Source organism: Camelus dromedarius, chromosome 23 (assembly GCF_036321535.1).
Source record: "Camelus dromedarius isolate mCamDro1 chromosome 23, mCamDro1.pat, whole genome shotgun sequence".
NCBI classification, from domain to species: Eukaryota; Metazoa; Chordata; class Mammalia; order Artiodactyla; family Camelidae; genus Camelus; species Camelus dromedarius.
Genome location: NC_087458.1, coordinates 15,773,965 through 15,800,673, shown reverse-complemented (window position 1 = coordinate 15,800,673; position 26,709 = coordinate 15,773,965). Strand labels below are relative to the sequence as shown.

The window sequence follows — 26,709 nt, the reverse complement described above, 5'->3', positions numbered from 1 at the left end:
GTTAAAAAAAAACAGAGCAAAAAACAAAGGAAAACAAACAAAAAATGGATATGAAATGTGATGAAAGAACAAAGTTGCAATTCTTTTTATTAGTTACTTGATTTCATTTTTTAAAATTTTTTTATGGGGGGGAGGTAATTCGGGGATTGAACCCAGGACCTCCTGCATGCTAAGCATGTGCTCTACCACTTGAGCTATACCCTCCCCACTAGCTGAATCACTCAGTATGGTAATGTCTCCCGGGCTGCTGGGGAGTCTATATATATTTTTATATACAGGTGTACCTCATTTTATTGCAGTTTGCTTTATTGTGCTTCCCAGATAGTGCAGTTTTTACAAATTGAAAATTTGTGGCAACCCTGCATTATCAGATAATAGTTAGCATTGTTTACCAATAAAGTATTTTTTAATTAAAAATAAAACTGTAATAGTAATACTTTGAGTTGTATTCAGTAAGTCAAGAAAGCGAGCATCAGTATAATTCAAATGTAGTCACTGAGAACACTTTTAAAAGAAGAGAATATTGTATGAATAGATGAGTGATTTATAATTAACATATCAGTAATTTGTGTCCTAATAATGGATTCTGAAGCACTTAACTGCCAACTGAAAACTTTGGTCTCCTTTTCAACCTCTACCTACCATCTTGTTTGCATTATCAATTTGAAACTATCCATGAAAAAAGGATTCTTTCCACTCTATTAAGGTAAATTCTAGGTCTAGTCTATTATCAGGCTGTGAGTTCCCTGGTAATATCTTAATATCGCCTACTACACAAAATTTTAATCCTCGTTAAAAGCAGAAACTGCATCTAATTCCTTTTTGCATTGCACTCAGCAGAACAGTGCTCAACAAATTTGCAATGATGCAAAAATAAGAGGGAAAAAATGTCCATTTATGCCATAAAGCCTAAATAAACTAAATGCAAGTTGGTGACAAACAAAACCCAGGTTGACCATAGTTGTAGTTTTCCAATTTTCTGATTTTCAGTTCTCATGGAGTCCTGTCACTCATCCACTCACCCATGCTCACTGAAGCCCCCGCTCATAACATACTCTGATCAGTAAAGAACATTCCACTATCATGGGAGTAGGGTAGCTGTCCTCAGGCCTCATCAGAAATCCCACCTGCTTCTCTCCTGTCTTTTCCCATTCACAGAAACAGAGCACGTACATAACCTAGTTCACTGTTCATTTTACAATTGAGGAAACAGACTTAAATGGGTTTAAGTGACTTGTCTGAGATGACAGCTTTATTATAAGTCTATTTTCTGAATTGTTCCTCTTGATCTGCTGAATTCTTTTTATTAGCTTTAAGAAATGAGAAATATATATGTATGTATAACTGAATCACTTCTCTGTATATCTGACACTAATACTGTAACTCGACTACACGTCAACAAAAAATAAGAATTAAAAAAAGACATCCAGAAAAGTGACGCTGTACACCTGAAACTTATATAATTAAAAAAAATAAGTAACAAACCAGCAATTGATTTTACCTTCTTTTCTTTTTTTTTTTTTTTCTCAGAAGTGTTGATTTTTGGAGGAGACATCTTAAAATTTGCAGGTACGGGGGCTTTCTGAGACGGCAGGGGTAAGAAAGGAGTGCCGAGATGCCTGTCCTCTGACAGAGGAAGCACCTCAGGGAGAGCAGTGGCCAGCACACAGGATGGAGGGATGTTTGAAGAGTAAGTTTCTGCACAGATTTCATACAAAATAGACTGATTCCCCAGGGCAGGTCAGGAGCCCCTGGTGTGTCTGTCTCTTCAAGGTGATGCATTGCTAGCCCTGTGGAAGGTGGAGAGGAGGCAACTGAAAAATATTATCACTGTGGTAATTAAATGTAGCCTGGAGATCCATGGATTGTTTGAGACCCAGGAGTCTGAAGAAGATCTGGATGTACGAGTCAAGATAGGTAAGCTTTTGTGAAGGAAGAGATGCTACAGCAGTCTGGATATGGGTCCTGACTCCTGAGGCATCTCTCTCCTAAAGAGGAAACAGTGGAATGTGGTACCTCAGACCCACCTTCATGTCTTGAGCTTTGGAATTAGGCTAACCAGAATGTGAGTTTCGGTTCCTTCACTTGCCAGTTAAGAGAATTCAGGGGGGTAGGGGAAGGGTATAGCTCAGTGGTAGAGTGTGCATGCATGAGGTCCTGGGTTCAATCCCCAGTACCTCCATTGAAAAAAAGAGAATTTGAGCTAAATCCTAGTATCTACTTCATAGGCTCTTAGAAAAAGTAAATTTAAGTGGTTAGTATACTACCTGGCACACAGTAACCCCTCCACAAAATAGTCTTTATCATGACTATTGCTGTTATTATTATTAGGTCTTGCTGCTGTCAATGGTGTGTATCATTAAGCACAACAGGGAGTAGCTTGTGAGTACGTAGATTCAGCAATGTCGTGAGGCTGGTTATCCCTCACTTCATAAGAATTATGTGCCAGAAACGCTTAAAGGGTCAGCCTACAGCACAGCACCATGTAATAGAGAGCTTCCTAAATTCACACATATCATAACCATCACACAGATTCCCAGATTGTGCATATTGTGTTGCAGACATTACACACACCGTCTCATTTCCCCTTCACCACAGTCCTGAAGTATAGGCATCCCGGGGTCCATTTCACAGGTGGAGAATGAGATGCTGAGAGGTGTAAATGAGTCACAGCTGGTGCCTTTGGTGTTAGCTCCTGCCTAAACTTTGTAAACTTAGAATTCTCGAGTATCAGAGGTGATGAAAAGATCAGAGGTTATCCAATTAACTGTTTCTCTGTTTTCTTTAGGTTATTCAGAATTTCCAAATATGTTAAATCTTCTGTTGGAAAAAAAATCCAAGTTGTTATAATACTGGGTATTTTTTCCAAGTTAACACCCCAGAGAGTTGATGTGTTCATCCTTCTTGAAAGTGATGGAGACCATTTAAAAGTGCATGCTGACTGGCTGTTAGAAAACTGGTGCCAGTACCTTTTCTTTTAAAAACCCTAAGCATCAGTGTGCTTCAGAGGGGAAACAAGCCACATGCATATATCAGGGCAAGTCAGCCTTGACAAATCAGCACGGTGGAGAGAAAAGTTTAAAAACAAACTTTGATTATGTTAATTATAGTCACTTAAAAGAACTGTGTGTCACATATAGTTCATTTATACATACATTTCATACACATGTTCTGTTTTACACCATTCTGTCCTCTGTTGCTTCGGTACAAAAACCTTCAGCTCCCAACATTGTTGGGATAGGATACTTGACCGTCAAAATGCCCGAGCCTCTCCCCCGCCTTTTCTTCTCTGGCTTTTGCGTGAAATTCCACCCTAAGGGGTTCTTTTTAGCTAAAACCTCAGTCTCTGATAAGATGCAAATCCTTCCCAAATAAGAATTATTAAAGTTGTCCTCCATTGCCCTTAAGTATACATAAATCGAAGAAAAGGTAAAATAACTTTGGGGGCCAATAGGGCCATCTAGGGAGCTAAATGTCGCCGAAAGGTAGAAACTTTCTAGCTTTGGGAGGAGCTTTCCCAGAAGAGGCATTCTTTGAAGTCTCCTGAAATTTTAGAAACTAGATTTTGCTGAGATGCTCAAGTTCTGATTTTTCAAGGAACCCACGCTGCTGGGGAATAAGCCAGACCTTCTCGTGCACTCACCGCTTGCCTTCTCACCAGGACTGGCCGCCGGCCACATCACCATGTTGGTCTTTGGAGACGAATCTCGAAACTACTTTCTGGTGACTGGGCAGGCGGTGGATGACGTGCGCCTCGCACAGAACATGGCGCAGATGAATGACGTCATCCTGTCACCAAACTGCTGGCAGCTGTGCGACAGGAGCATGATTGAAATTGAGAGGATTCCAGATCAGAGAGCAGTGAAGGTAGGTCGTGATGCGGCCACTGGCGGAGAGTTCCGCCAGTCTGTGCCCGGGGCCGCCTCAGAAAAGCCACTGGGGAGGCTGCTGTCAGCAGGGTGCTGGGCCGGAGACTGGGATGCGGTCCGGCTGGGTTAGGTTTACACCGTATTGGTCCAGGACGCCGCCTCTGGGAGGAGCGAGGCTGGAGCGTTCAAGAGGAAGTGGTCAGGCTTCTCTGAGGTGATTAAGGGTGTGGAATTTGGTATGGAGGCCTCCGGAGGGACTAGTGCCCTTGCTTAATGAAAGGAAAAGTCTCCTGGCTGTTCCCCCGGAGCAGACGGTTGCCGTTTTGAGGGCTGCCTTTGGCCCTCACGTGCTCTACTCCACACCCTCCTAACTCAGGGCGAGGGAGGATTGGAGGTGAGCGGGGGCAGCAAAGGTTAATGAGGGAAGACAGACTTTCCCCATGCCCTTGCCTAGTAGAAAACACTGTGGTTAAGCCAAAGATTGACTATAAGCAGAACTGGGTCCTTGGGAGATAGCCAACTAGAGAAAGAGGAGGAGAGCTGTGCTGCCAGCTGAACCAGGAACGGGAGTGCTTGGCGGATGGAAAGAAAAGATGGCGAATCCATGTAGTTGGGAGCAAAGATGAGAGGCACCCCCACACCATGCACTATGCATCAGGCTACATCCCTCATAGCCACTCGCTCTTTGAGTCATTCAATCCCCGACTACTTGACCTAGCTGGCTGGCAGCATTGTCCGGTTTCCAATTTTCTTCTATCATTCCTTTAAAACTTCTTTCCATTTTTTAAAAATTTAAAATTTATTTTTATTTTTGAATTTTGTTGAAGGGAGATAATTGGGCTTGTTTGTTTATTTTAATGGAAGTGCTGGGGATTGAACCCAGGACCTCATGTATGCTAGGCATGCACTCTCCCACTGAGCTATTCCCCCCTCAAGATTGTTTTCATTTTTAAATTAATTTTAGATTCACAGGAAAGTTCAGACATAATACAATGTTTCCATATACCCCTTACCCAACTTCCCCAAATATTAACATTTTTCATATCCAGAGTGCAATAGTCAAAACCAGAAAATTAACATTAGTACAACACTATTCACTCTAATTCAAGGCCTTATTTGAATTTCACCAGTTTTCCCAATAATGTCCTCAGTGAAGTATTCCAGGATTCTATCCTGATCTCACATTGCATTTTAAAATTTTTACTTAGTCTCCTGCAATCTGTAACAAGAGTTCTTCAGTTTTTTCATGTCTTTTATGACCTCGACACTTAAGAAGAGTGTTAATCAGTTATTTTGGTGAGTGTCCCTTCATTTGGCTTTGCCTGGTATTTTCTCTTGACTGAACTAAGTTTATCCATTTTTGGAGGCAAGAATATCACAGAAATGAGGTTGTACTATTATCTGTGTATCACATGATGGGGTTCATGATCTTGATGTGAATCTTATTATTGGTGATGCTCCTAATATCCTTTTGGGCATCAGCCCCCTTTGTCTTTTTACACTTATAAGAAAGAAATGGTGTACAGTTTAACCAACTTTTATTTTAATTAAAATGTTACAAAGGAAAAAAGAAGATGTTCTAAGAGTACTAGAAGAAGATTATACAGGTTAGCCCTGGAATGGCTCTCTCTGTATATACTGAAGATTGAGATCTTAACAACTAATTGGAGAGATTTTTAATGTAATCACACGAAATGAAAGATCTTCATTATTTAACTATGCCAATCTCTGTTTATCATGTCCTGGATATTCAAAAGCATACTCCCTGCCCTTTCTGCTGAGAAATTACATTCAAAGGATCACACAGCCCTCAGAAAAACCAAAAACTTCTCTCTTTTTTTTTTTTTCCACTTAGGTTAATTTCTTAAAACCACCCTCTACATTTAACTTTGATGAATTTTTCACAAAGTGTATGACTTTCATGGATTATTATCCTTCTGGTAACCACAAAAGTAAGTACCCTCCATGGACAAGAGCCTTTGCTTCTACCAGTGGTCATTAGGGTCTCGTACCAATGCCAAGGGCTCTGTTACAAATGGCTGGTCTCCTGAGTACAGCTCAGGAGCACATAAAGGGGACCCCCTTCCCATTCGCCACAACAGCCATTCTAGGTACAACCCTCCTTTTCCTCTCCGTTGGCAGTGACCCCTTTCCTTCATCTTCCAAACATCTGCAAATTTCCCTCATCGTGAAAGGAAAAACTAAAAATCCTATGAACCCTGCTCTTTCATCCTAACCTTCACCACCATTACTCTTAGAAGAGTAATCTGTCCGTGCTGCTTCTTCTAGACTCTCACTTATTTATTCACCCAGTAAGCACTGACTTCCTGCTCCTGGGTTGGGGGTGGGGGATGTGTTCCCCTAACTTGTCAGGCTTGAACTTCTGACATCTAGCTTCTGTCCACTTCTCTTCCCGTCTACTGAGACTGTTTATGTCGAGGTCACTAATGACCGTCAATTTACCGAAGGAAACAGGAGCCCAGAGAATGAAATTTAAGGCAACACTGCTTTCAAGGTCTTGCAAGTTGCTTGCCTCACCCAAGTCCCAGCCTTAACTGCCAGAATTCAGGCCAGACTTTGGTCCTAAATTCTAGACTCATAAAAAACTGCCATCTTTACTGGATGTCAAACAGGCACTCCAACCTTAACATGTTGTTAAAAAAATTATTAAAGAAGATGCTTTAGGTAATAAAAGCAAACCTAAGGCAAGAAGATTTTACAGGATAAAGAAAAAGAACAAAGAAGAGACAAATAGAAAACATCTGACTGACTGGGACCTCATGGTCAACCTTGTTTGGGGTGAGAAGGCCCAGAGTTGGCTTGGCCTTTGGGGATTGGCTGGCTGAACTGTTGCATTTCTGGTTAAACAAAGCATTTACAGGGACACTAAAGTTATCTAGATCTTGGTTTGCTGACATAGCACCCAGGGCAGGGAGCAGCTCCATCTTGGGCCTAGAAATTTATTTCAATAATGTCTAAATTCTATGCTACTTATCTTTCTCTACTTATCTTCATCCAAACTAGAAACTTCAGAAACATCTTTGAAACATTCTTTCTCATCATTTATGTATAGGTCCTGAGTATTTTGAACATCACAAATAGTAGACTGTAGTTTTACAAAACTGCAGTGGGTAATGGAGTGGGAGGGAGGCTGAGGGGAACTGTAGGAAAATTGACCAGGAAAGAACGAGAACCCTAAAGCACCAAACATGGAGAAAATCTACTGACACTCCTCGAGCTGTACCCCATCCCATCTCCTGGATCTTAATGGTGCCTTCAACAAAGGGCTTCTTCAGGCCTTATTTGGAGCACAATACCACACTGCAGTTCTGGTGCTAACTACCTGGGGTTAGTGCAGACAGGTGGAGTCCTTCACAAGATTCCCCTTACTTCAGACACCAGCCACAAATTCTGGGATCACCAGGCCACCTGCACTTCTGACCAACTGGCTACATATCCAAGGGTTCCCACAATGCCCTCATGTTCAATAATTCACTATAATGACACACGGTGTTCAGGGAAGTGCTATGTTTATGATTATGGTTTTATTGTAAAGGATACAAATTAGGACCAGCAATAAAAAGACACATAGGGTGAGGTCTGGGAGAGGGTTCATGTTTGGGAACATAAAACTTCTGTATCCTTAGGACACACCACTCTCCCTGCACATCAAGGTATGATTACCAACCAGGGAACCTCACCCAAGCTTTGGGAGTCCAGAGTTTTTATTGGAGTTTTATTAAGTAGCCGTGTTGATTGGATCATTGAAATCTCCAGCCCCCTTCCCCTCCTCAGAAGTCTGGAGGTCAGGCTCTTATCACTTGGCTCAAAGCCCCAGCCCTCTTAGCACATGCTTGGTCTTTCCAGAAAGATCAGCCTCTTTCCTGAGTCATCTCATTAGCATAAATTCAGATGTGATCCAAAGGGCCCACCATGAATAGCAGAGACAATCCTATGACCTGGGAAATTCCAAAGATTTAGAAGCTACTCTCAGGTCCTAGAAACAAAAAGACCAGCCAACTTCTGTATTATTTGTCTCCATACCCATTGCCACCATCATGGCCCAGGCCTTTACAATGCCTGCTCTTTTCCTGAACTCTTTGCCTCTCTCCACATTCTGCTCACTGTCATTTCTTCTTAATCTCCAGTTCTCACATGGGATTCCAGCCAGGCTGGAGTCTTCTCTAGTTCTTTAACATACTCTGCTCATTCTTGACTTTGACCTACTTGGTTCCCTCTGCTAGGCATGCCCTCCTCAGTCCTTCTAGTAAAAAGCCATTAGTCATTCAAGATTCAGTTAAATTCCTAGTTCTCCTGTGAACCCTTTTCTGATTAAACCAGTTTGGCTAGACCACTGCTTCCTCTGAATCTCTCTGGTCTTTATAATCTCTTAGCCCATTTGGCCTGAGTTTTTTCTTTTTAACTTTTCCATACATTATATAGTTGAATGTCCATAAATAAGTGCTTCCAGGAAAAAGCTGAAGTCTCTAATCACTTTTTTATCCCCATGGAGTGCCTAGTATGGCTTTTTAAATATACTAGGTTTGGAATATATTCAATAAACACTTTAAAATTAAATGTGCTTCTTAATTTACATCCCTTGCAGACTCCTTTTTTACTTTTCATCTAATTTTTTTTAACATTATCATTATTCCATTCTCTGCTGAAAGCATATCATCATTTCTTTCTCCCTTATTTTTTGATTTCTTCAAGCTCATTCTTACCACCTCCTATCAGTCTATACTAGAGTATGGAACTATCAACCATTATAGTGAAGAGAACTGTAGAGATAATGAAACCCCGGTGCTTTTTTCCCAGATGAGGAAATAGGAGCCAATCAGGGCAATGAAGTGACAGGTCCAGGGTTACACTGTGAGTGGGTATAAACCTGGGATCAGAAGCCAGTCTCCTGAATCTTCCTCCTGCTGTTCTTTCAGCTCTATCCTCCCCTGCATTCTGTCACCATTGTCCTCTGTTGTCATCCCCTTATCTGTCCCTTCCCATCACCTGTGGCAATACTTTTAGTTCAAGTATAGAGATGAAAACCTCCTTAAGTTCTGAAGTGTGATGACAGTGAGAGCAGGGTTTTGAGCTACATGCAACCGAATTTTGGGAAACCTGAAACTTCTAGGAACTTCTCATTGGATATCCCTTGGTCCTGTTTGGCCACTGGGTATCCCAGGGTTTCCTGACTGAACGGTGAAGACCACTGCCCAAGGGAGTGGGGGCTGGGCGTGTCTTCTCTCTGTAGCACTGCAGAGCCAGGCTTCCCTTTCTAAGCCTTCCCTTCCTTCTGCCCTCTCAGACCTCCTGAGACTTGCATGCATGTTGGAGTCGGATCCGGAACTGGAGCTGTCCCTACAAAAGTATGTGATGGAAAGCATATTGAAGCAGGTATCTTTGTAACTTAATCTATTGCCTTTGGGGCTGTCAGGGATCTTGGACAGGTGTTAAGATCAAGAAAGCCAGTAGCTTGTAAAATGTTTTATTGAAATAAAAAGAGGCGGGGCTGACATACACCATGTGTAGGTGACAAAAAAATTTGTTTAAATTAGGATACTTGTTTTTTTTAAACCATAAATCAGGATACTTTTAAGAGTTAAAGGGGGCATTATTCATAATTACACTGTAACAATAGGCATAAACCAGAGCTGTGTTGCCTTATACAGCTGGGCAAACTGAAACCATCACAAGCATATAAAAATATATGGTTACCCTTTCTACATGCTGCATAGCAGAAAGACATCAAGTGAATAAGCATTGGTACAATGTTTCTTTAAGTCATTTGCATTAATTAAATCTTAAGCTTTGAGAGTGAATACAGATAATTAGAACTCTCAGAACTACCTCCAAGCCCCCAAAGTTTCCCCTTTTTAGATCTAGGCTTAGATCTCGGCTCTCTCAAATGCTTTAATCCTTGCAAATTATAACTGTTTCTTAGCACTCACTGTATATATGCCAGACATTCTGCTGTTTCATGTATTTATTCTTCACAATCCTTGGTAGATATACCCTTTATATCTGCACAATCCTTCATCCTTTATATATGAGAAAACTGAGACCCAGAAGGACACCAGGAACTTTCCTGAGGTTGTAAAGTAAGAAATGGATTTGAACCCTGTTCCCTGGAACCCTGCATTTTTTGCACATGCTATACACTCCCCTAATATATGCCTGTTTTAATCCTTAATCCCATCAAAATGCAGTTGTGTCCTGGAGGAAATCTTTGAAGGAGCAGCCTGATCAGTGGGCAGCTGCCTTCGCAGCGTGGGTTGAGGAGCTATCAGAATGCACCCCTCTGCCTTCAGCCCAGTTTAGAAACACTACCTCTGGTACCTGCAGTTGTTCGACTCTTCAAGAGTTTTGAAGCTCCAGAGAGCCACACCTCTTCCCCTCCCTTCAAGGGCTATAACACATTATGCGTCTTCAGTTGTAGCCACCTGAGAGCGAGGTCCACAGGAATGGGACGCAAGAGAGACTCCGTGAGTCACTGTGAAAATTGTGGGTAGGAATGATGAACACTGGGTGAAGAAATACAGCTAAGGGGGCTGAAAGGAGGCAAAAGACAAATCTTTTACAGCTTTCCCAAGGTCTGCCCTTGCACCTAAAGAACAGAGATCCTTAGAGATACCATGGTTGTATTTTCTAAGCCAAAACTGAGAACACGTGGCCTGATAGAATAGTTTTAAATTAATTAATTGATTAATTATTTTAACGTATTTAATATTTAATGATTTATGTTTAATATCAATTACTTATTTAAGAAATTCATTTGAAAAATCAAAGAAAATTATTACATTGGTTAGTTAGAAATTATTACATCATCTTCTATGAAAAGACTAAAATTACATGAAACCAGGACTAACTATCCCAGCCAGTTAAGAAGCATGGTTGCAAGATTCTCTATACACAATTTCTTCTTTCATCTAGAAGATGTGTTTCATCTTGTCAGTGGAGAATCTGACACTTTTGTGCTATCTGGGGGAGAAAAAAATTGCAACGATTCTCCCCCATTGGTTTGCTACGTACTTAATTTAACAAAATTCAGGCCTGGTGATATAGGCAGGGATGATTTGGGAACACTCTCCTTTCCTTTCATTTTTCTGTGCCTGCTGTGGATAGACTTGGAGGGAAGAGGGGAGCTGAGTGAAATATACCACCCCAGAGAGGCAGGGCAGTGTTGTCAAGGGACTGCTGGACAAGAAGTCTAGATTTGCGTTCTTGTTTGCCAAGAACAACCAAACCAATGGTTTGCTAAGAATACCATGGGACTTGGGAAAATGGTGTTATTTCTCCATGCCTCAGTCATCTAGTTAGTAAAATGGGGATAATAATGCTGATTTTATTTCATTTGAGGATAAAGTTGGATAGAATATGAAAATATTCCGGAAGGGACCTGGCTCTGAAAACATAAGGTTGAATTACATAGCCTGGCTGTTCTTATTGTTAAATTGTAAGAGAGCCAAAAGGAACAGTAGTCTTTTCTTTTATTGTGATGGCTTATATTGGCATGAGGGAGCTGGCAGTTGGGGCAAGGGAGTGGCGGCTGGCCCAAAATTAGCAAGTGCACAAGTGCCCTTTGGAAGAGATTTTGAGAGTCCATTCCATTTCGATCTGTTTGGCTTTCGGGTGGCTCTACTGTGTCGTACCTCCCAACTTCTGATAACTTCAGCTTCACTAGAGAATCTCAAAAGGCTACTTCCCTCTTAGTGATATTTGGGGTGTGGGGGTGATGTGGGAAGGAAAGATCCACCTCTGAGGACCTGTGTTAAGGAAAGCATCCCTCTACTCTGCAGATTGATGACAAACAGCTTCGGGGTTATTTGTCTGAGCTTCGCCCGGTGACGATTATGTTTGTAAACCTGATGTTTAAGGACCAAGACAAAGCAGAAGTCATAGGCTCAGCCATCCAGGATGCTTGTGTGCACATTAACTCTGTCCTGAGGGTCTTCCGAGGCCAAATCAACAAAGTCTTCATGTTTGACAAGGTAAATGTGAACTAACAGTGTGGGGACCTACCAATAATTTAAGGTTAGCATTCACGTCCACTGACACTTGGGAGAGGGAGGGAATAGGCACCTTCAGTCTGGAACTGTCAGTCTTTATTTGTAGTTACAATAACGGCTTACATGGTGGATACGGAACATAAGTGCCAGGCATTGTTCTTAACACTTCACGTGTATTACTCATTTTTCCCCATGACTACTCTGAGAGGTAGGTACTGTTGTTGTCCCCATTTTACAGATGAGGATGTTGAGGTAGAGCTAAGGCTACTGAGACAGGATGAGATTAAGTTTTGCTCAGTCAGTGGTGGGCTGGGATTCAAACCCAGGTAGTCTGCCTTCCTAGTCTGTGCTCTTAACCACTATGCCCAGCGAGCTTTCACTACACATATATCTTCAATCCAGTGTATAATGAAACTCCCAGAGATTTTAGGTCAGGTTTCTAGTAATCGTCATACCTCTGAAGCTGTAATTTCTTTTAATCCCCACCTGCTATATCTATACTCCCAGTTCCCCTATCAGTGTCATGGGAACTTGGGGTCGGAGCAGGGGGGCGGGGGTTCCCCTCTGGCTTCCGGTGTTCTCAATCTGCTCTTAATCAGTTCAGAGAAAAGTGATGTGATAAATTATCACAGAAGTGTTAGTGAGACTTGGTTCCCCATCTCAGGTGTTTTTGTATCTCTCTGCTCTTAATTACTGCCCCACACTCATTCACTCAATAAGCATTTATTGTTCTGAGGGAGTGGGGACCTCCAGCCCAGTGTGCTCCAGTACCGTCTTCCATATTCATCCACGAGTCTCATCAGAAAAGAGCACAGAACCTAAGGGAACAGTCTTTAGTGTCTTGCAGACACTCCAGGCAGTTCATGGAGGGACAATTCCTGGGTCCAACAATTCCCAGCTGTGTGACCTTAGCAAGTCATTGAACTTCTCTGAGACTTGGATTATTCATGAATCATAATAGGGATATTTAAATAGGGACAGTATTTGCCTCAAATGATTGCTGGAGGTTTTAAAACATTTATGTGTGAAGCACTTGTTGCGATGCCTCGTTCACAGTCAGCACTCAGCAGATGAGAGCGGCTGGCCTCACTGCCAGAGCGAGTCAGATACTCACCTGGCCACACCTGCAGGTCAGATTTCCAGGCAAAGCAGACCCAATGGTGCCCCAAAGGGCTGCCCTCTGTCTCTTCGCAGACCTGGAATCAGGGCTTCCCCCTCATGTCACCACAGAGCCCGGGGCCAATTAGGATATGACACTTGGTCACTTTCTTTTCAGAGAGGGTTGAGGAAATTGAGGCGTTTTGCTGTTCTTTTGCATTTCATCAGGATATAACATATATAGGCTCAAATTTTTAACCCATTGGCTTTAATTTATTTTGCCCTTTTCTTACAGAAAATGGCATCTGACTGAGGTCATTTTTAAAGTGACTGATAGTAAAAGTGCCAAGCTTTAGTGTTTAATCTCTACCCGAAAGAGTTAGCTTTATGCAAAGAAAAACCACCTCCAGCTTAAGCCTTTATCCCCGAGAATAATGAATAATAATAATATCTGAAAAGAACTGCAGAGTTTATAAGTTATATGTATAGACATATAGATGTATAATGTTAATCCTTTTAGTAGCCAAACTTCAGGAAGTCTAAGTTATACCCATTTTCAGGTTGATAAGCTGCAGTTGATAGAGTATAATTGCCTTGTGCAAGTTTCTACACTTGTGAAGTAGCCTGAGATTTTCTGATTCCAGAGCTGGTGATTTTTCCACTACCCGAGCTGCTTCTTAAACTTAGTATCTTGCAGCCTAAGACCTTGGCCGCAGGCAGAGCAGACAGGAGGGTGAATACAGATAAGCTCAGTACAACCCACATGTCTGGAGCCAAACAAGCCCTTCTCGGATTCAAACCCTACTGCTCATGATACACTACAAGTTACATGAAGTTTACTAAAATTAAATTGGTGTGAGAGAAATCATGATGAAATTTGTCTCAGAAAGTGAAAATTGTTGCTCACCTTCCACTGGGCCTTCTAACTGGTCCCATTTAAAGCTGACTGTCCAGCAGCAGTGTTTGCTGACTCTCTCCCTCACAGGGCTGCTCCTTCCTCTGTGTCTTTGGTTTCCCTGGGGAAAAGGCACCTGATGAGGTCACACATGCCTTGGAAAGTGCTGTGGATATATTTGACTTCTGCTCTCAGGTCCACAAAATCCAGTGAGTAATGATCCTGACTGCATCTGGTCCCTGACCCTGTCGTAGGATACAGGGAGACAGGACAAGGGGCAGGGAAGAGGAAGGCAGGAGAGGGCTGTCCTTGACTGAGTACCCTTCTGTCTGCATTCGTTATTCACCTAATGTACAGGTAGGGTGAGCAAACCCAAACTGATGCCATAAGATGAGGGATGGTAAAGCCCAGGTGGGGAAAGGACACTCCTAAAAAGTCAAAATGTACCAGGTCTGTGATATAACCTAAATGGGTTGTCTCTCCACACTTCAGACTTACTTCTTGGTAGAGGTCGCACTCCCAACACCATGTTGGAGACCTGAGTTGATTTTTAAGAACTGAGAGATAGAGTGAGTCCTTGGGTTGGAAATTTATATATTGATCTGACCTCAAGATGGTCCACTGAGTAAAACAGTTGAGACAGGTTTACCGTCCTCAACCCTGGCTGTCCCCGAGCCTGAGCACCCCAGTGACCCTGACTTGCTGCCTACTCTGGTCTGCTCTGACAGGTGCCACCCTAGCCCTAAACAGTCCACCTTCTCAGCCCCTAGTTGTGTATGCATGCAGCTGTCTTCCTGTATTAGCAAAGTTAACTTTTGATGCCACACATTATACCTGAGTTACTTCCCTTCAAAATAATGACTTTGTTCTTTTTAAAAATCAAAAAAGATAGTTAAATTGTTTACAACCACAGTCACTCTATGTTGAAAGTCCATTGGGGTGACGGGGTAATCTTCCTGAAAAATAGCTCAGACGAATACTTAATAATAGCAGAAAAATGGACTGAGTTATCACCTCTAAGAACTTAGTTCTGTGTCTCCACCGCTCCCGCCTTTACACCTCCAGGCCATGTACCATTGCCCTAAACTAACTACAAAGGGAAGAGAGTTATTTCTTGCAAATCCCTTCCTGCCCCTCCCCACCCTGTTGGTCACCATGCCCCAACACTCCCCGCCTTCTCTGTGCTCATTATCTTTATCTCTTTCCCCACAACCCCCGAGCCAGCACTGTTTCCATCGGCGTGGCCAGCGGGATCGTCTTCTGTGGAATCGTTGGACACTCTGTGAGGCATGAGTACACAGGTGGGCCGAGCTAGCTTATCTCTGTTTCTCCTTCAGCCTTGCCACTGGGCTGTGAGGGAAAAAGGACGAAAATACGCGAGACGTTTGCCCTCAGAAAGCTGATAGTCTTCCAGATGGAACTAAGCCATGTAGCTTTGCCCCTTGACAGCTCAGTGATTGCAGAGTGTGTATTTTTGGGGCTATGACTGACTATAAAAAATATGCAGTCATTAGAGGGGAGCGGTGGGAGGCCATGAGCTCGTGGAACAATGAGCCTTTATAATAACTTCCTGTTAACATTAAACAGTTACTCTTCTTAATTCCTCGGATAGGTTAGGACTACTTATTAAAAATTATGACTATTGGCATTACTGATAAATAGCACTAATCTCAAAAGAAAATAGTGAGTAGATATTATCACAAGATTTCACTGCTTTTCTCTTTAACCCAATTATTGGGGCCTTAAATGTTCACAAATAATACATCTAAAATACTGGGTACATCCAAGTTACTATAATAGTTATGTCTGAAATGACACAATGTCTGAGATTTTCTTCAAAATGATACAGGGTTGAGGGGAGGGTATAGCTCAAGTGGTAGAGCACATGCTCAGCATATACAAGGTCCTGGGTTCAATCCCCAGTACCTCCTCTAAAAATAAATAAGTAAACCTAATTACCTCCCCCCTCCAAAAATTTTTTTTCTAAATAATAATACAGGGTGGACAGTGCATGGCATTGAGGAGGGGCAGGACTGGCCATGGGTAGTAGCTTTTGGGATTGGCAGATGGGTATATGGAGATTCATAATACCATATGTTATTGTTTGGTCAAATTTCCCCATAATAAACAGTTTTTTTTAAAAAGGAATATCTTAATCAAAAGTATTCAAGTTTATGTTAAAGTTGAACATTTAATGCCTGATTAGTAGTATTAACTGAGGACTTACTAGCATCCCAGCACTGTTCAAAGTGTATTAACTCATTAATCATTATAAACTACCCACTGTTATCAACCCCATTTAACAGATCGGAAAACTGAGGCATGAAACAGTTCAAGTAATTTGCCCAAGTACTTTGCACTTAGTAGTTAGAAGTAGAGCTAAAGATCAAACCTGCACAGCCTGGCTTCAGAGTCCTTGCACTGTAGTTTATCTCTTAAAATATCCCCTAAACCAATCTTCCACACCCTCCCCTTCCAGCCACATTTACTCACTCTTAAGAAATCACCAAACGAAAGTTCATGCATAGGAACATGCAGACCCAGTTTTGTGCCTCATTTGGAGGTCAGTGTTACAGGCTCAAGCTCATGCTTGTCCGTCTTATAGCAGCCCACCCGGTATACCTCACCCGAGAGCCCTCAGGCCTGTGACCATCCCACTTAACAGAATCTTCTGCATATTCAAGGCCCTTCTTCCCTGAGCAGAACATCCTCTTATCTTCCCAGATGAGGTAGCAACTTTATGAATGGCTGATTGAGTTACTCCCTGTATATTTTAATATTTTTTATTGAGTTATAGTCAGTTTACAATGTTGTGTCAATTTCTGGTGTACAGCACAATTTTTCAGTCATACATGAATATACATACATTCATTTTCATATTCTTTTTCCCTGTGAGCTACTACAAGATCTTGAATATATTTTCCTGTGCTGTACAGTATAAACTTGTTTATAGTCCCTGTATATTTTAAAATAGCCATTGGCTCAATCTGGGTAGTAGAAGGTGAGATTGCAAAAGGAGTAAAGGGTGACAATGCCATTTGGGGACAGTCTGCCTCAGATTACACTCAGTTCAATGGCTGTTTTCTACCTGCTCTTTGCCTTTCTCTCTCCCTCCTCCTATAGTCATTGGTCAGAAAGTCAACATAGCTGCCAGGATGATGATGTACTACCCGGGAATCGTGACCTGTGACTCCGTCACCTACAATGGCAGCAACCTACCAGCCTACTTTTTTAAAGAGCTTCCAAAAAAAGTCATGAAAGGTGTTGCAGATTCTGGACCAGTGTATCAGTGTTTGGGCCTTAATGAGAAAGTGTGAGTGTGGGGCATTGATCTTGCAGTAATTTTTTAGTAAAGAAGTGGGAGAACTATGATAGCAAAATGAGAGATCCCCTCATTTGAGGATCTGTTTGGACCCAGATAGGGCCAGTCACCAACCATTAACTATAGATCATGTCAACTATGCGGTCAGGTGTTGGTAAGGCTAAAACACCTCCTCTAGGTGTTTACTGAAATACATCCCCTGAAAACCCAACTTGGTCTCTTACTTTAGGGCTTAAAGTCCTTCAGAATCTCCCAGTCATTTTCATGATAATGTTCAAATTCCCTGCAGTGACATACAAGGTAACCACCTGCCTTTCCAACCTCATCTCCTCCAGTGCCCCTTCCTCTGGGGTATCTGAGGGGCTTACCCTCCTTTTCAGTCATTCCATCCCCAGTCTACTGAGGACACCAGGGTCATATTTGGAAATCCAGCTCAAGGATCTATTCCCCTCTGAAGCTGCTTCTGGAACTACCTAACCCCCATTCAGACAGTTCAGTCTTCCCTCCTCTGCATAGCTCTGTAGCACATGTCTCTACCAGAGCACTCATAGCACTCATAGCACTCATCACAACCACTGCCTGGATGTGCTTTTCACTTCCTACACTGGGAGCTTTTTGAGAGAGTGATTATTTCTCGCCATTCTGATATTCCCAGTGCTTGGTAGGCATCCATAGTGATGAATAAATGGATGGTGGATGGAAATTGAAAAGGTATTATTCCTTATATTAATAAGCTAGAATCTAGGTCTTAAAGGGGTCAGATAACAGAATCAGGGCTGTCATTGGTTCAAGGAGTCTTTATTATTCACCTTTGTATTCCCAGGGCTCAGCACTGTTCTTGGCATGTGTAGACCATCAATAAAAAGCTGTTTGAATAAATGAATGGATAAGAATTTTTGTGAGCCCTTATTAAATATTAGGCACTTTTACATCCATATCAAGTATATGAGGTAGAAATTATTATTAACTCCATTTTATAAATTTCAAAACTGAGACTCAGAGATGTTAAATGACTTGTCCTGGGTCATAAATCTGGTAAGCAATGGAGCCAAGGTACAAAATGCCACAATAATGCTACATTATAGTCAATCACAAAACCTCAGTGGTATATGACAATATATGCTTCCTTATCTCTCAAATATATGGGGTTCGACTGATCTTGACTAGGCCTGGGGTTCAGCAGGTTGTTGGCTGATCCAGAATGACCTCAGGTGGGATAACTGAGAATCTGGGCTGACATAACTGGGACAGTTTGACTCTGTGTGTCTCATCTTATATCAGGCTAGCCCAGGCATGGAGTCGTGGCAATATCAGAAGAGCAAGAGAGAGCAAGTCTAATGCCCAAGCTTTTTTAAAGCCTCTATATCATGTTTGCTAACATCCCATTGACCAAAACATTCACAAGGCTGAGTCAGAGTGGGAGGGCGCTGCCAAGGTATGTTAACAAAGGGCACAGATACAAGTAGGGGTGAAGAAGTGGGGCCCTCAATCTACCACAGAAAGCCAGGACTATCTGAGTCCAAAGTCTGCCCTCACTATGGTTTCTCTATACTGTCTCTGCAAATAAGAGACTGTGGGAGTACACATGCAAATATGAACACGGCCTGGTTCCTGTCCTGAAATCTAATGGGCAAGACCAGCATACATACAATTTGCTGTGTATTACATGGGAGACTTCAGTATGTGCTATAACAGAGGTGTAACAAAGTAGGATGATAGTATAGACAAGGGAGTGGTCCATGTGTCTAAAAAGGCCCCTTCAAGAGATGCTGGTTGACAGTAGGCAAGCATATGCCCCTGGCCTAGCTTTAGATACTGACTCTGTCTGTATCCTCTGTCACCACTAGCCATGGGAATCTTGGGCAACCCTAACTCTCTGTATTTCAATTTTCTCATTTGTAAAATGGACATAATAATATTAATAATACCTTCTTAATAAGGTTTTTTGTCAGGAGTAATGGAAACGATACATGTAAAACACTTGAGACTGGGCCACCCCCAGAACATGAGCTTTATTTTTTAAGCAGTTGGTGGAATCTTCCCAGGATGTGAGACAATGTATCACATCTAATTTTATTGGGTCCCCTGTTGAGTGTGTGGCTTCCCGAGAGGGAGGTCAGTTCTACCAACGCAGACTCAACAAGAATTTATTGAACAAGGTACCAGGCTCTCTGGTAAAGGCCACAACATAGGTTGTTTGGAGACTCTGTCACCAGAAAGGAACTTCTCCTTTCCCTTCCTTTTGGTAACTGCATCCCTGACTCAGAAAATAGACTCTTGTTAGAGATTGAAAAGGAGGCTTTCTGGGAACTAAAAACTAGTCCCTCTGTCTCTCAGTGTTTCCCTGTTTTGATGCTAATGTCTTGTCTTCTCTTCTCTTCAGCATGTTTGGGATGGCATACCTCATCTGCAACAGAAATGAGGGCTACCCTTTGCTGGGTAGGTAGTGGGCCTTGATTTTTAAACTTCTTTATTGAACTACAACAAAACATTCAGAAAAGTACCCCCATGATAAGTCTTCAGCTTAATGAATTATCACAAAATGGACATATAACCACCATCCAGGCTGAGGAATAGAAAAATAGCAGTATTCTGCAAAACGTCACATGAGTTAGCCCTCTCTTTACCCAAAGACTTCTTTATTTTTTTAATTTTATTTTTTTGGGGAGCGGGTAATTAGGATTATTTATTTATTATTTATTTATTAGTGGAGGTACTAGGGATTGAACCCAGGACCTCGTGCATGCTAAGCACACACACTTCCACTGAGCTATACTGTCCCTCTTACCCAAAGACTTCTTATACACTAAATTAGTTAGGTCTGTTTTTAAAATGTATATAGATGAAATCATACATTGTGTAATTACATAAGTCTTTTTAAATCAATAGTATTTTATGAAATTCATTCGTGTTGTTGAATGTAGCTATACATCATTTTCATTGCTATGTAGTACAGTTGGCCCTCTGTATCTGCAGGGTCAAGTATCCATGGATTCAAACAACCACAGATCAAAAATATTTTTTAAGTGGAGGTGGGTATAGCTCAGTGGTAGAGCACATGCTTAGCATACACAAGGTCCAGGGTTCAATTCCCAGCACCTCTTTGTAAAAGAAATATATATATATATATATTTGAATTTCCAGAAAATTCCAAAAGGAAGAACTTGAATTTACCACACACTGGCAACTATTTTACATTGCATTTACATTGTATTCCATGTTATGATTAATCTAGAGGTGATTTAAAGTATACAAGAGGCTATGTGTAGGTCATATGCAAATACTACACCATTTTATATAAGGGATTTAAGCATCCGTGGACTTGGGTATCCCCTGGGGTCCTGGAACCAATCCCCTGTGGATACCAAGGGATGATTGTATTCCATTTTATAAATATACAACAATATATTCATTATGTTTTTGTACATTTGAATCGTTTCAAGTTATTATTCCTATGAATAATGCTATAAGGATTCTTGTGCAAGTCTTATGGTGAACAAAGTTATGCATTTCTGCTGTTGAGTGTGTATATATATATATAGGCAAAGAGTACAATTTTGGTAGATGATGCCAGTTTTCCAAAATGGTTGTATTTGGTTATATTCTGACCCATTCTGTTGGGTTTATAGTGGTATCTCATTGTGGTTTCCATCTGTGTTTCCCTGGTGTGGTTGAGCTCTTTTTTCAAATGTTTACCGGCCATTTGGAAATCATCTTTTATAAAGTGTCTGTACAAATCTTTGGCCTACTTTTCAATTGGATTGCATTTTGTATAGATCTTTTGGAATTATTTATGTATTCTGAAAATAGGTCCACTGTCATTGGTTTCTGCTATATGTAGCTTCTCCCATTCTATGCTGGCCTTTTGACTCCACTAGTGATGTCTTTAATGAACAGAATTTTTTATTTTAATGAAATCCAATTTACCAATCTTTTCTTTTATAGGTAGTGCTTTTCTATACTGTTTAAGAAATCTTTCCTCACCCAAAAGTCATGAAGATATGTTTCCAGAATCTCTTCCAGAAATTTTGTTTTACCTTTTACATTAGATCTACGATCCACTTGGCAGTGATGTTTTTGTGATTCTTGGTGATAGCGACTGATAGGGACCCTATCATAAAAAAGCTAACTCAAGACGAGACAGGGAAGTAGACATAAAATGAGGGAGTGTTACACCCTCTGAGAGAAGAGATTCAATGAAGATTAGCTTGTGGATTCTGAAGGCAGTCATTTCTAGTAACACTTGTAGCTTCCTTCTGTTAGACCTGAACATCCCAAAAAGTGTCATTCTGGATTTAAATCCTGGTCATAACTGTGTTAGCACAATTCAGAGGATGCTCTGCCTCAAACTTTGGGGGAATATTAGGACAGCATCTCGATGTCACCAGAGTCTAAAGATGGCAACAGTTCCAGAACGGCAAGAGCACCTGGGCCAAAAGCAACGCCCCACTTTCTCTGTGTTCAGGTAGTTTGCAGAGCCTGTAGGCTTGTCACTCCTTATAAGTCCAGATGCCCAAACTCCTGAAGGCTAGGAAGGAGAAGGAATGCCCATTCTCACTGTCCTCTGAGGCCTTCCTTTCCATCCTGGGGTATGTTTGTTGTGATAATGATTGACAGTAAATGGAAGTCCTAACCCCCTTTCTACAAGATTGAGGACTCACTGTGATAGTTATATTAGAGCGCGGTGGTATACTATGCAATATATTTCTCAGTCTAGTCTAGTTGCCTTTTTGCCTTGAGTTCACCACTGTAAGGAAAAACCAGGTCCACATATCTTTCCTTAAAGCTATAACCAAAAACAGACTGTTGGAGGTTAGGAGTATGGGAAATACCCTTCTATTACAAGAACTCCTGTAAATGAAATTTTATTTGCTGACAACAAAACTAAAATGAAAAAAGGTGTTTTCTTTTAGGGTCAAAAATGCATACAACAGCCTCAGATATTAGGGTCTTGTTTAAATAGAGACAACATACATGTAGTTCAAGTTGAGTTAGCTTCACTTCAGAATCCAGCTAAAAAGGCAGTCCCTAAGTTCTTACCTGTATGTACTCTATACAAACAGAACACAAAAAGCTAGAAGATTCTGCTGTGTGGCCTTCTGGGCCTTATCTTCTGAGTTCCTATGTGAGCCTCAGACCAAAGAAAAACCCTACCCATCTCACAAAACTGAAATTCGAATGCATTTTCAGAAAGGGAATGTTTCCCCTGAAATAAGCAATATGGTGTATAGAGTAGTTCCCACTAGATCGTAGCCAGAAATTCCCATTACCAAGTAAACGCTTAGCTTCCCTGTATGAAACATCTACACTCAAGGTAGTGGTTTTCAGTGTTTTAGATAACAGTTGGGTGTGTGTTTACTTGATCAATGGGTAACCAGATGGGCCCTCCTCAGTGACCTCCCCAGCAAAGAAAGAAAAGTCAGCCCCACTGGGTCTCCAGCTTTTTGGACAGAAATTTGTCATTTCCTTCCTGCCCACCAGGTTTCAAAGATTGTAGGCTGAATTTCAGATTTCAGTCAGGGTATCCTGTTACACATACTTAAAAACACATAAGAAACATAAGACTGATGGGGCTGGAACCCAATGTGACTTTAATTTTCTTCTTTTCCTTTTCTAAGTGTTCTATATTTTCTACAGTGAGCATGTGTTAGTTTTATAATCAGAAAAAAAACTACAATTTATTTTTACCAAGAATTTAGGTTGTTCTCAGGGTAGAATTAATCTATACATGATTTTTTTTTAAAGCAAATTGAATTTTCCTCTCCACTGATAATGCTTCTAGTAGCCCTGGGATAAGTATAATTTCTCATTTGCAAAGAGCAAGTTTCTTTCACAGAATTGGAGATAAAAATATTTCATCCATATTGTTGAACATAGGAACCCGAACTTCAATAAGTTTATTTCTTAGTGTAATAATCTCTAGTTACCTCTAGTGTGTTACAGAAAAAGAGAAAAAAGAAAAGAAAACAAACATTAGTGTCAGATAGCCATGGTTTAATTCCTGGTTGTGTAATCTAAGCAGATCTCAGTTTTCTGCACTAAAATTAAATGGACATCATAATGAGCATTATAAGAATACTTTCCCTCACAGCTTGTGGGGATAAAAAAATCTGTAAAACCACATTGTTAACTGAAAAGTTCTAAAGAAAGATTTTTTTAAAAATGTAAAGTGCACAGGACCTAAAGAAGCTGCATGAACAACGCCTTGGAAACCCCCGGGGTGTCCTTAGAAGCAGTATCACTAGGTGCTTTTTTTGGTGTCTCTGTTTTATGTTGATTGGGTTTGCTCCCTTTTTAAAAACTAAAAATAACAGGACGTGATAAGGAGATCAAATACTTCATGTGTTCTATGAAGGAATTTTTGATGTCTAACTGCAGCCGGGTCCTGATGTACGAAGGATTATCGGGCTATGGAAAAAGCCAGATACTTGTGGAAATTGAGTACCTGGCCCAAGGTGAGAACCACAGGTGAGTGTCTTGCAAATGAGCATTTTTTTGTGAGCCCAGAGAATCCCGATATTCAGAAGAGTTTCACTCGTTTTAATGCTCCTCTCCTTTATGTAAATTGCCTTATGTAGTCTGTTCACAATCTATCAGTTATTATTGGGTGTCATGTCTCTTGTGCTAAATAATTAATGATAGACCTACTGAACTGAGAAAATGAGAAGCTGAGCTGACCCCTGGAGATCTTGATTTTATGCCAGGAGGGGCTTGGATATTGATATTGTAAAGTTTTCTAATATGCAGGCAGTTTGAGAATGACTGGTTTAGATGTTGAGTCCAAGGCTAGATGGAGTCTGCAGAACACACATTAGATTATTTGTGTAGTCGACAGGGCATCACCAGTTCAAACCATTCAGCCCTGAGAGTATGGTTAGAGAGTAAAAGGCCTCTGGACTTTCCTCTGGAAGTCAGGGCTAACACACTTACCTCATGCTGTCTGTCTCTTTTCATGTAATGGGTGTCATGCGGGCTCCCTTTGGGACAACCCAGCTCATGGAGGTGAACAGTATTGTACTCAATAACAGTGATGATGCCAAGACAATGGCAGTGGTCTCTCACATCCTTTCACCATCGAACCTAAAGGCTTTAAGGGGAAAATTCTTATTAACTTTACATTATTTTTAGCTGTGTTTCTACTCTTTTTTAATGTCAGGCCCGAGAAAGACTAGTTTTAAAATATCTTTAACATTGCTGAGGGGATAACTCAAGACAACCAGAAGACACTCATTTCTTCATTTATTGCATCGCTTATTGAGTACCTACTATGTTCCAGGAACCAAGAACTGCATGGGTTTGCTAGAGCTGCCAGGACAAAGTACCACACACTAGGTGGCTTAAACAACAGAAGTATATTGTCTTTGTGTACAGGAGGGTAGAAGTCCAAGATCAAGATGTTGCAATGCTGGTTTTTTTGACAGCTGAGGGATGATATGTTCTGTGCCTCCTTCCTAGCTTCTAGTGGCTTGCTGGCAATTGTTGGCGCATTGGCTTGTAGAAGCATCACCCCAATCTTCGCCTTCATCTTTACATGACATTCTCTCTGTGTGCTGTCTATGTTCAAATTTCCCCTTCTTATAAAGACACAGTCATACTGGAGAAGGGACCCACCCTACTCCACTAAGACCTCATCCTAACTTACCTAATTACATCTGCAATGACCCTATTCCCAAATAAGTTCACTTCAACATACACATTTGGGGAGGGGAGCATAAATTAACCCACAACAAATTCCAAAGCTTTGAAGATGAATAATAACTGATCCCTGCACTCAAAGAGCTCTCACAAAAGAGCAGGAGAGAGAGAGAACAGTAAAAATAGAATGTAGCGAGGACAATGACAGAAGCATGCAACTGCGTATTGTAGGAAGCTAAGAGAAAGACGGGCATGTAACCCAACCTTGGGGCATCAGGGAATAGTTCCAGGAGGTCACCCCTGAGCTGAGATTTATGGACGAACAGGAAATGAGGGATTAGGAGGAATTACAAGAAGTAATAACACCCCAGGCTGAAGAGGCAGCAAAAACAAAGACGTAGAAGAAAGAACTGGGTATGCAGGGAACTCTCACCAGTTTGTTGGTGGTGAAGGATAGACTGCGGGCAGAGAGTAGCAATAAATGACATAACGAGGCCTTGGAAAGTCTTACATGTCACAGAAAGGAATCTAAACTTAACATGTAGGCAACAGGAGCATTGAAAATCTTACGTAGGAGAGAAGATTTGCATCTATCTGGACGCTCCAGGCTTCTGTAAAGGTGATGCTTTCAGAGAGTCATGGCGCCAGGCAGGGATAATACCGTGCTCTTTGGCAGTTTAGGTGAGAGTGTGAGGGCCTGAACCAAGGCGGTGGGGGCAGGACTAAAGAAGAGGGGATAGTTACGTTAAACTGTCAGGGTTTAGGGATGTAGTGGAATAAGGGAGAATATCTGAAGCACAAATAAAGAACAGCTTCCAGACAGCTCAGGAAATCTGTCATGATAACCAAATATGAAGGGTCAGAGCTTTCCTTCAAGCTTTATTGTTTTCAAAAAATATATTTTAAAATGCTCTTCTGATTCTTGACTTTCTTACAAACAGGACTATTGCTATTGGGTTGACTAAGATCAGCTTCCATCAAAATTTTAATACCATCCAGATACTCATGGCCAATGTACTAGGTCTGGATACCTGTAAACATTATAAAGAACGACAGACTAACCTTCAAAATAAAGTCAAGGCACTGTTGGATGAAAAGTTCCATTGTCTTCTTAATGACATCTTCCATGTGCAGGTAACTAGCTAGCATTAGACTTCTGCAAGAAATAGTGAAGGGGCAAGTGTGGCCACTCCTCCCTGATCCTTTATGACTTTGTGTCTCTTTGGCCTTTATTATCCTTTTCTTTCCTCATCTGGAGCATCCAGGTGTTAAGGAAATGGCCCCCAATCCTCCTGGAATGAGCATGCACCTTCCTGAGATATATTGGAGGTGTCCAGAAATACCAGATGCAAGAAAACCCAAATAGTCACCTGCTGACCCATTTTTTCCTCACCTTTCCATCATAGCCACACTATCCTAGCTAGTCCAGAGCACAAAGTCACCCTGCTCCCACGTGTAACTGTCAATACAAAGATGAGACTGTGCCCTTCCTTTCCTGTGTCTATTAGATTCAATGACATGGAGTATTAGAGCTGGAAGGCATGTTATGGACTATCTAACACATGAAGATTTTAAGACACAGGACAGTACAGTGATTTGCCCAAATTCATACAACTAGTGGTTCCCTTTGCTACTTTCCCACACTCAATATTCTCATAATTCTTTATACAGTTCCCCATTTCACGAGAGGTTTCCAAGATGAGCACCTCAAGAAAACAAAAGCAGTTGGAAGCACTGTTTATGAAGATCTTGGAGCGAGTAAGAGCATCTATGGGTCAAATAATGGGGAGGAGGAAACTGGGCATCTCACCACAAAGCTGGGTGGCCTCAGTCCAACGGCAGGAAGCTTTAAAGTATGTGAAAGCTTTAGCCTAAAGTGTTTCC

General features: G+C 41.4%; 1 protein-coding gene across 1 annotated transcript in view; it reads left to right on the top strand.

Annotated features, from left to right (window-relative positions):
- ADCY10 (adenylate cyclase 10) overlaps positions 1-26,709 on the top strand; it is a 66,728-nt gene that overhangs the window by 1,418 nt on the left and 38,601 nt on the right. The window contains exons 3-15 of the mRNA XM_031435842.2: positions 1,531-1,569; positions 1,774-1,917; positions 3,662-3,867; positions 5,725-5,821; positions 9,175-9,263; positions 11,666-11,857; positions 13,959-14,077; positions 15,093-15,169; positions 16,992-17,181; positions 19,574-19,629; positions 23,505-23,658; positions 25,767-25,959; positions 26,497-26,583. Coding sequence (XP_031291702.1) covers positions 1,531-1,569; positions 1,774-1,917; positions 3,662-3,867; positions 5,725-5,821; positions 9,175-9,263; positions 11,666-11,857; positions 13,959-14,077; positions 15,093-15,169; positions 16,992-17,181; positions 19,574-19,629; positions 23,505-23,658; positions 25,767-25,959; positions 26,497-26,583 — 1,643 coding nt within the window. The remainder of the gene's footprint in view (positions 1-1,530; positions 1,570-1,773; positions 1,918-3,661; positions 3,868-5,724; positions 5,822-9,174; positions 9,264-11,665; positions 11,858-13,958; positions 14,078-15,092; positions 15,170-16,991; positions 17,182-19,573; positions 19,630-23,504; positions 23,659-25,766; positions 25,960-26,496; positions 26,584-26,709) is intronic.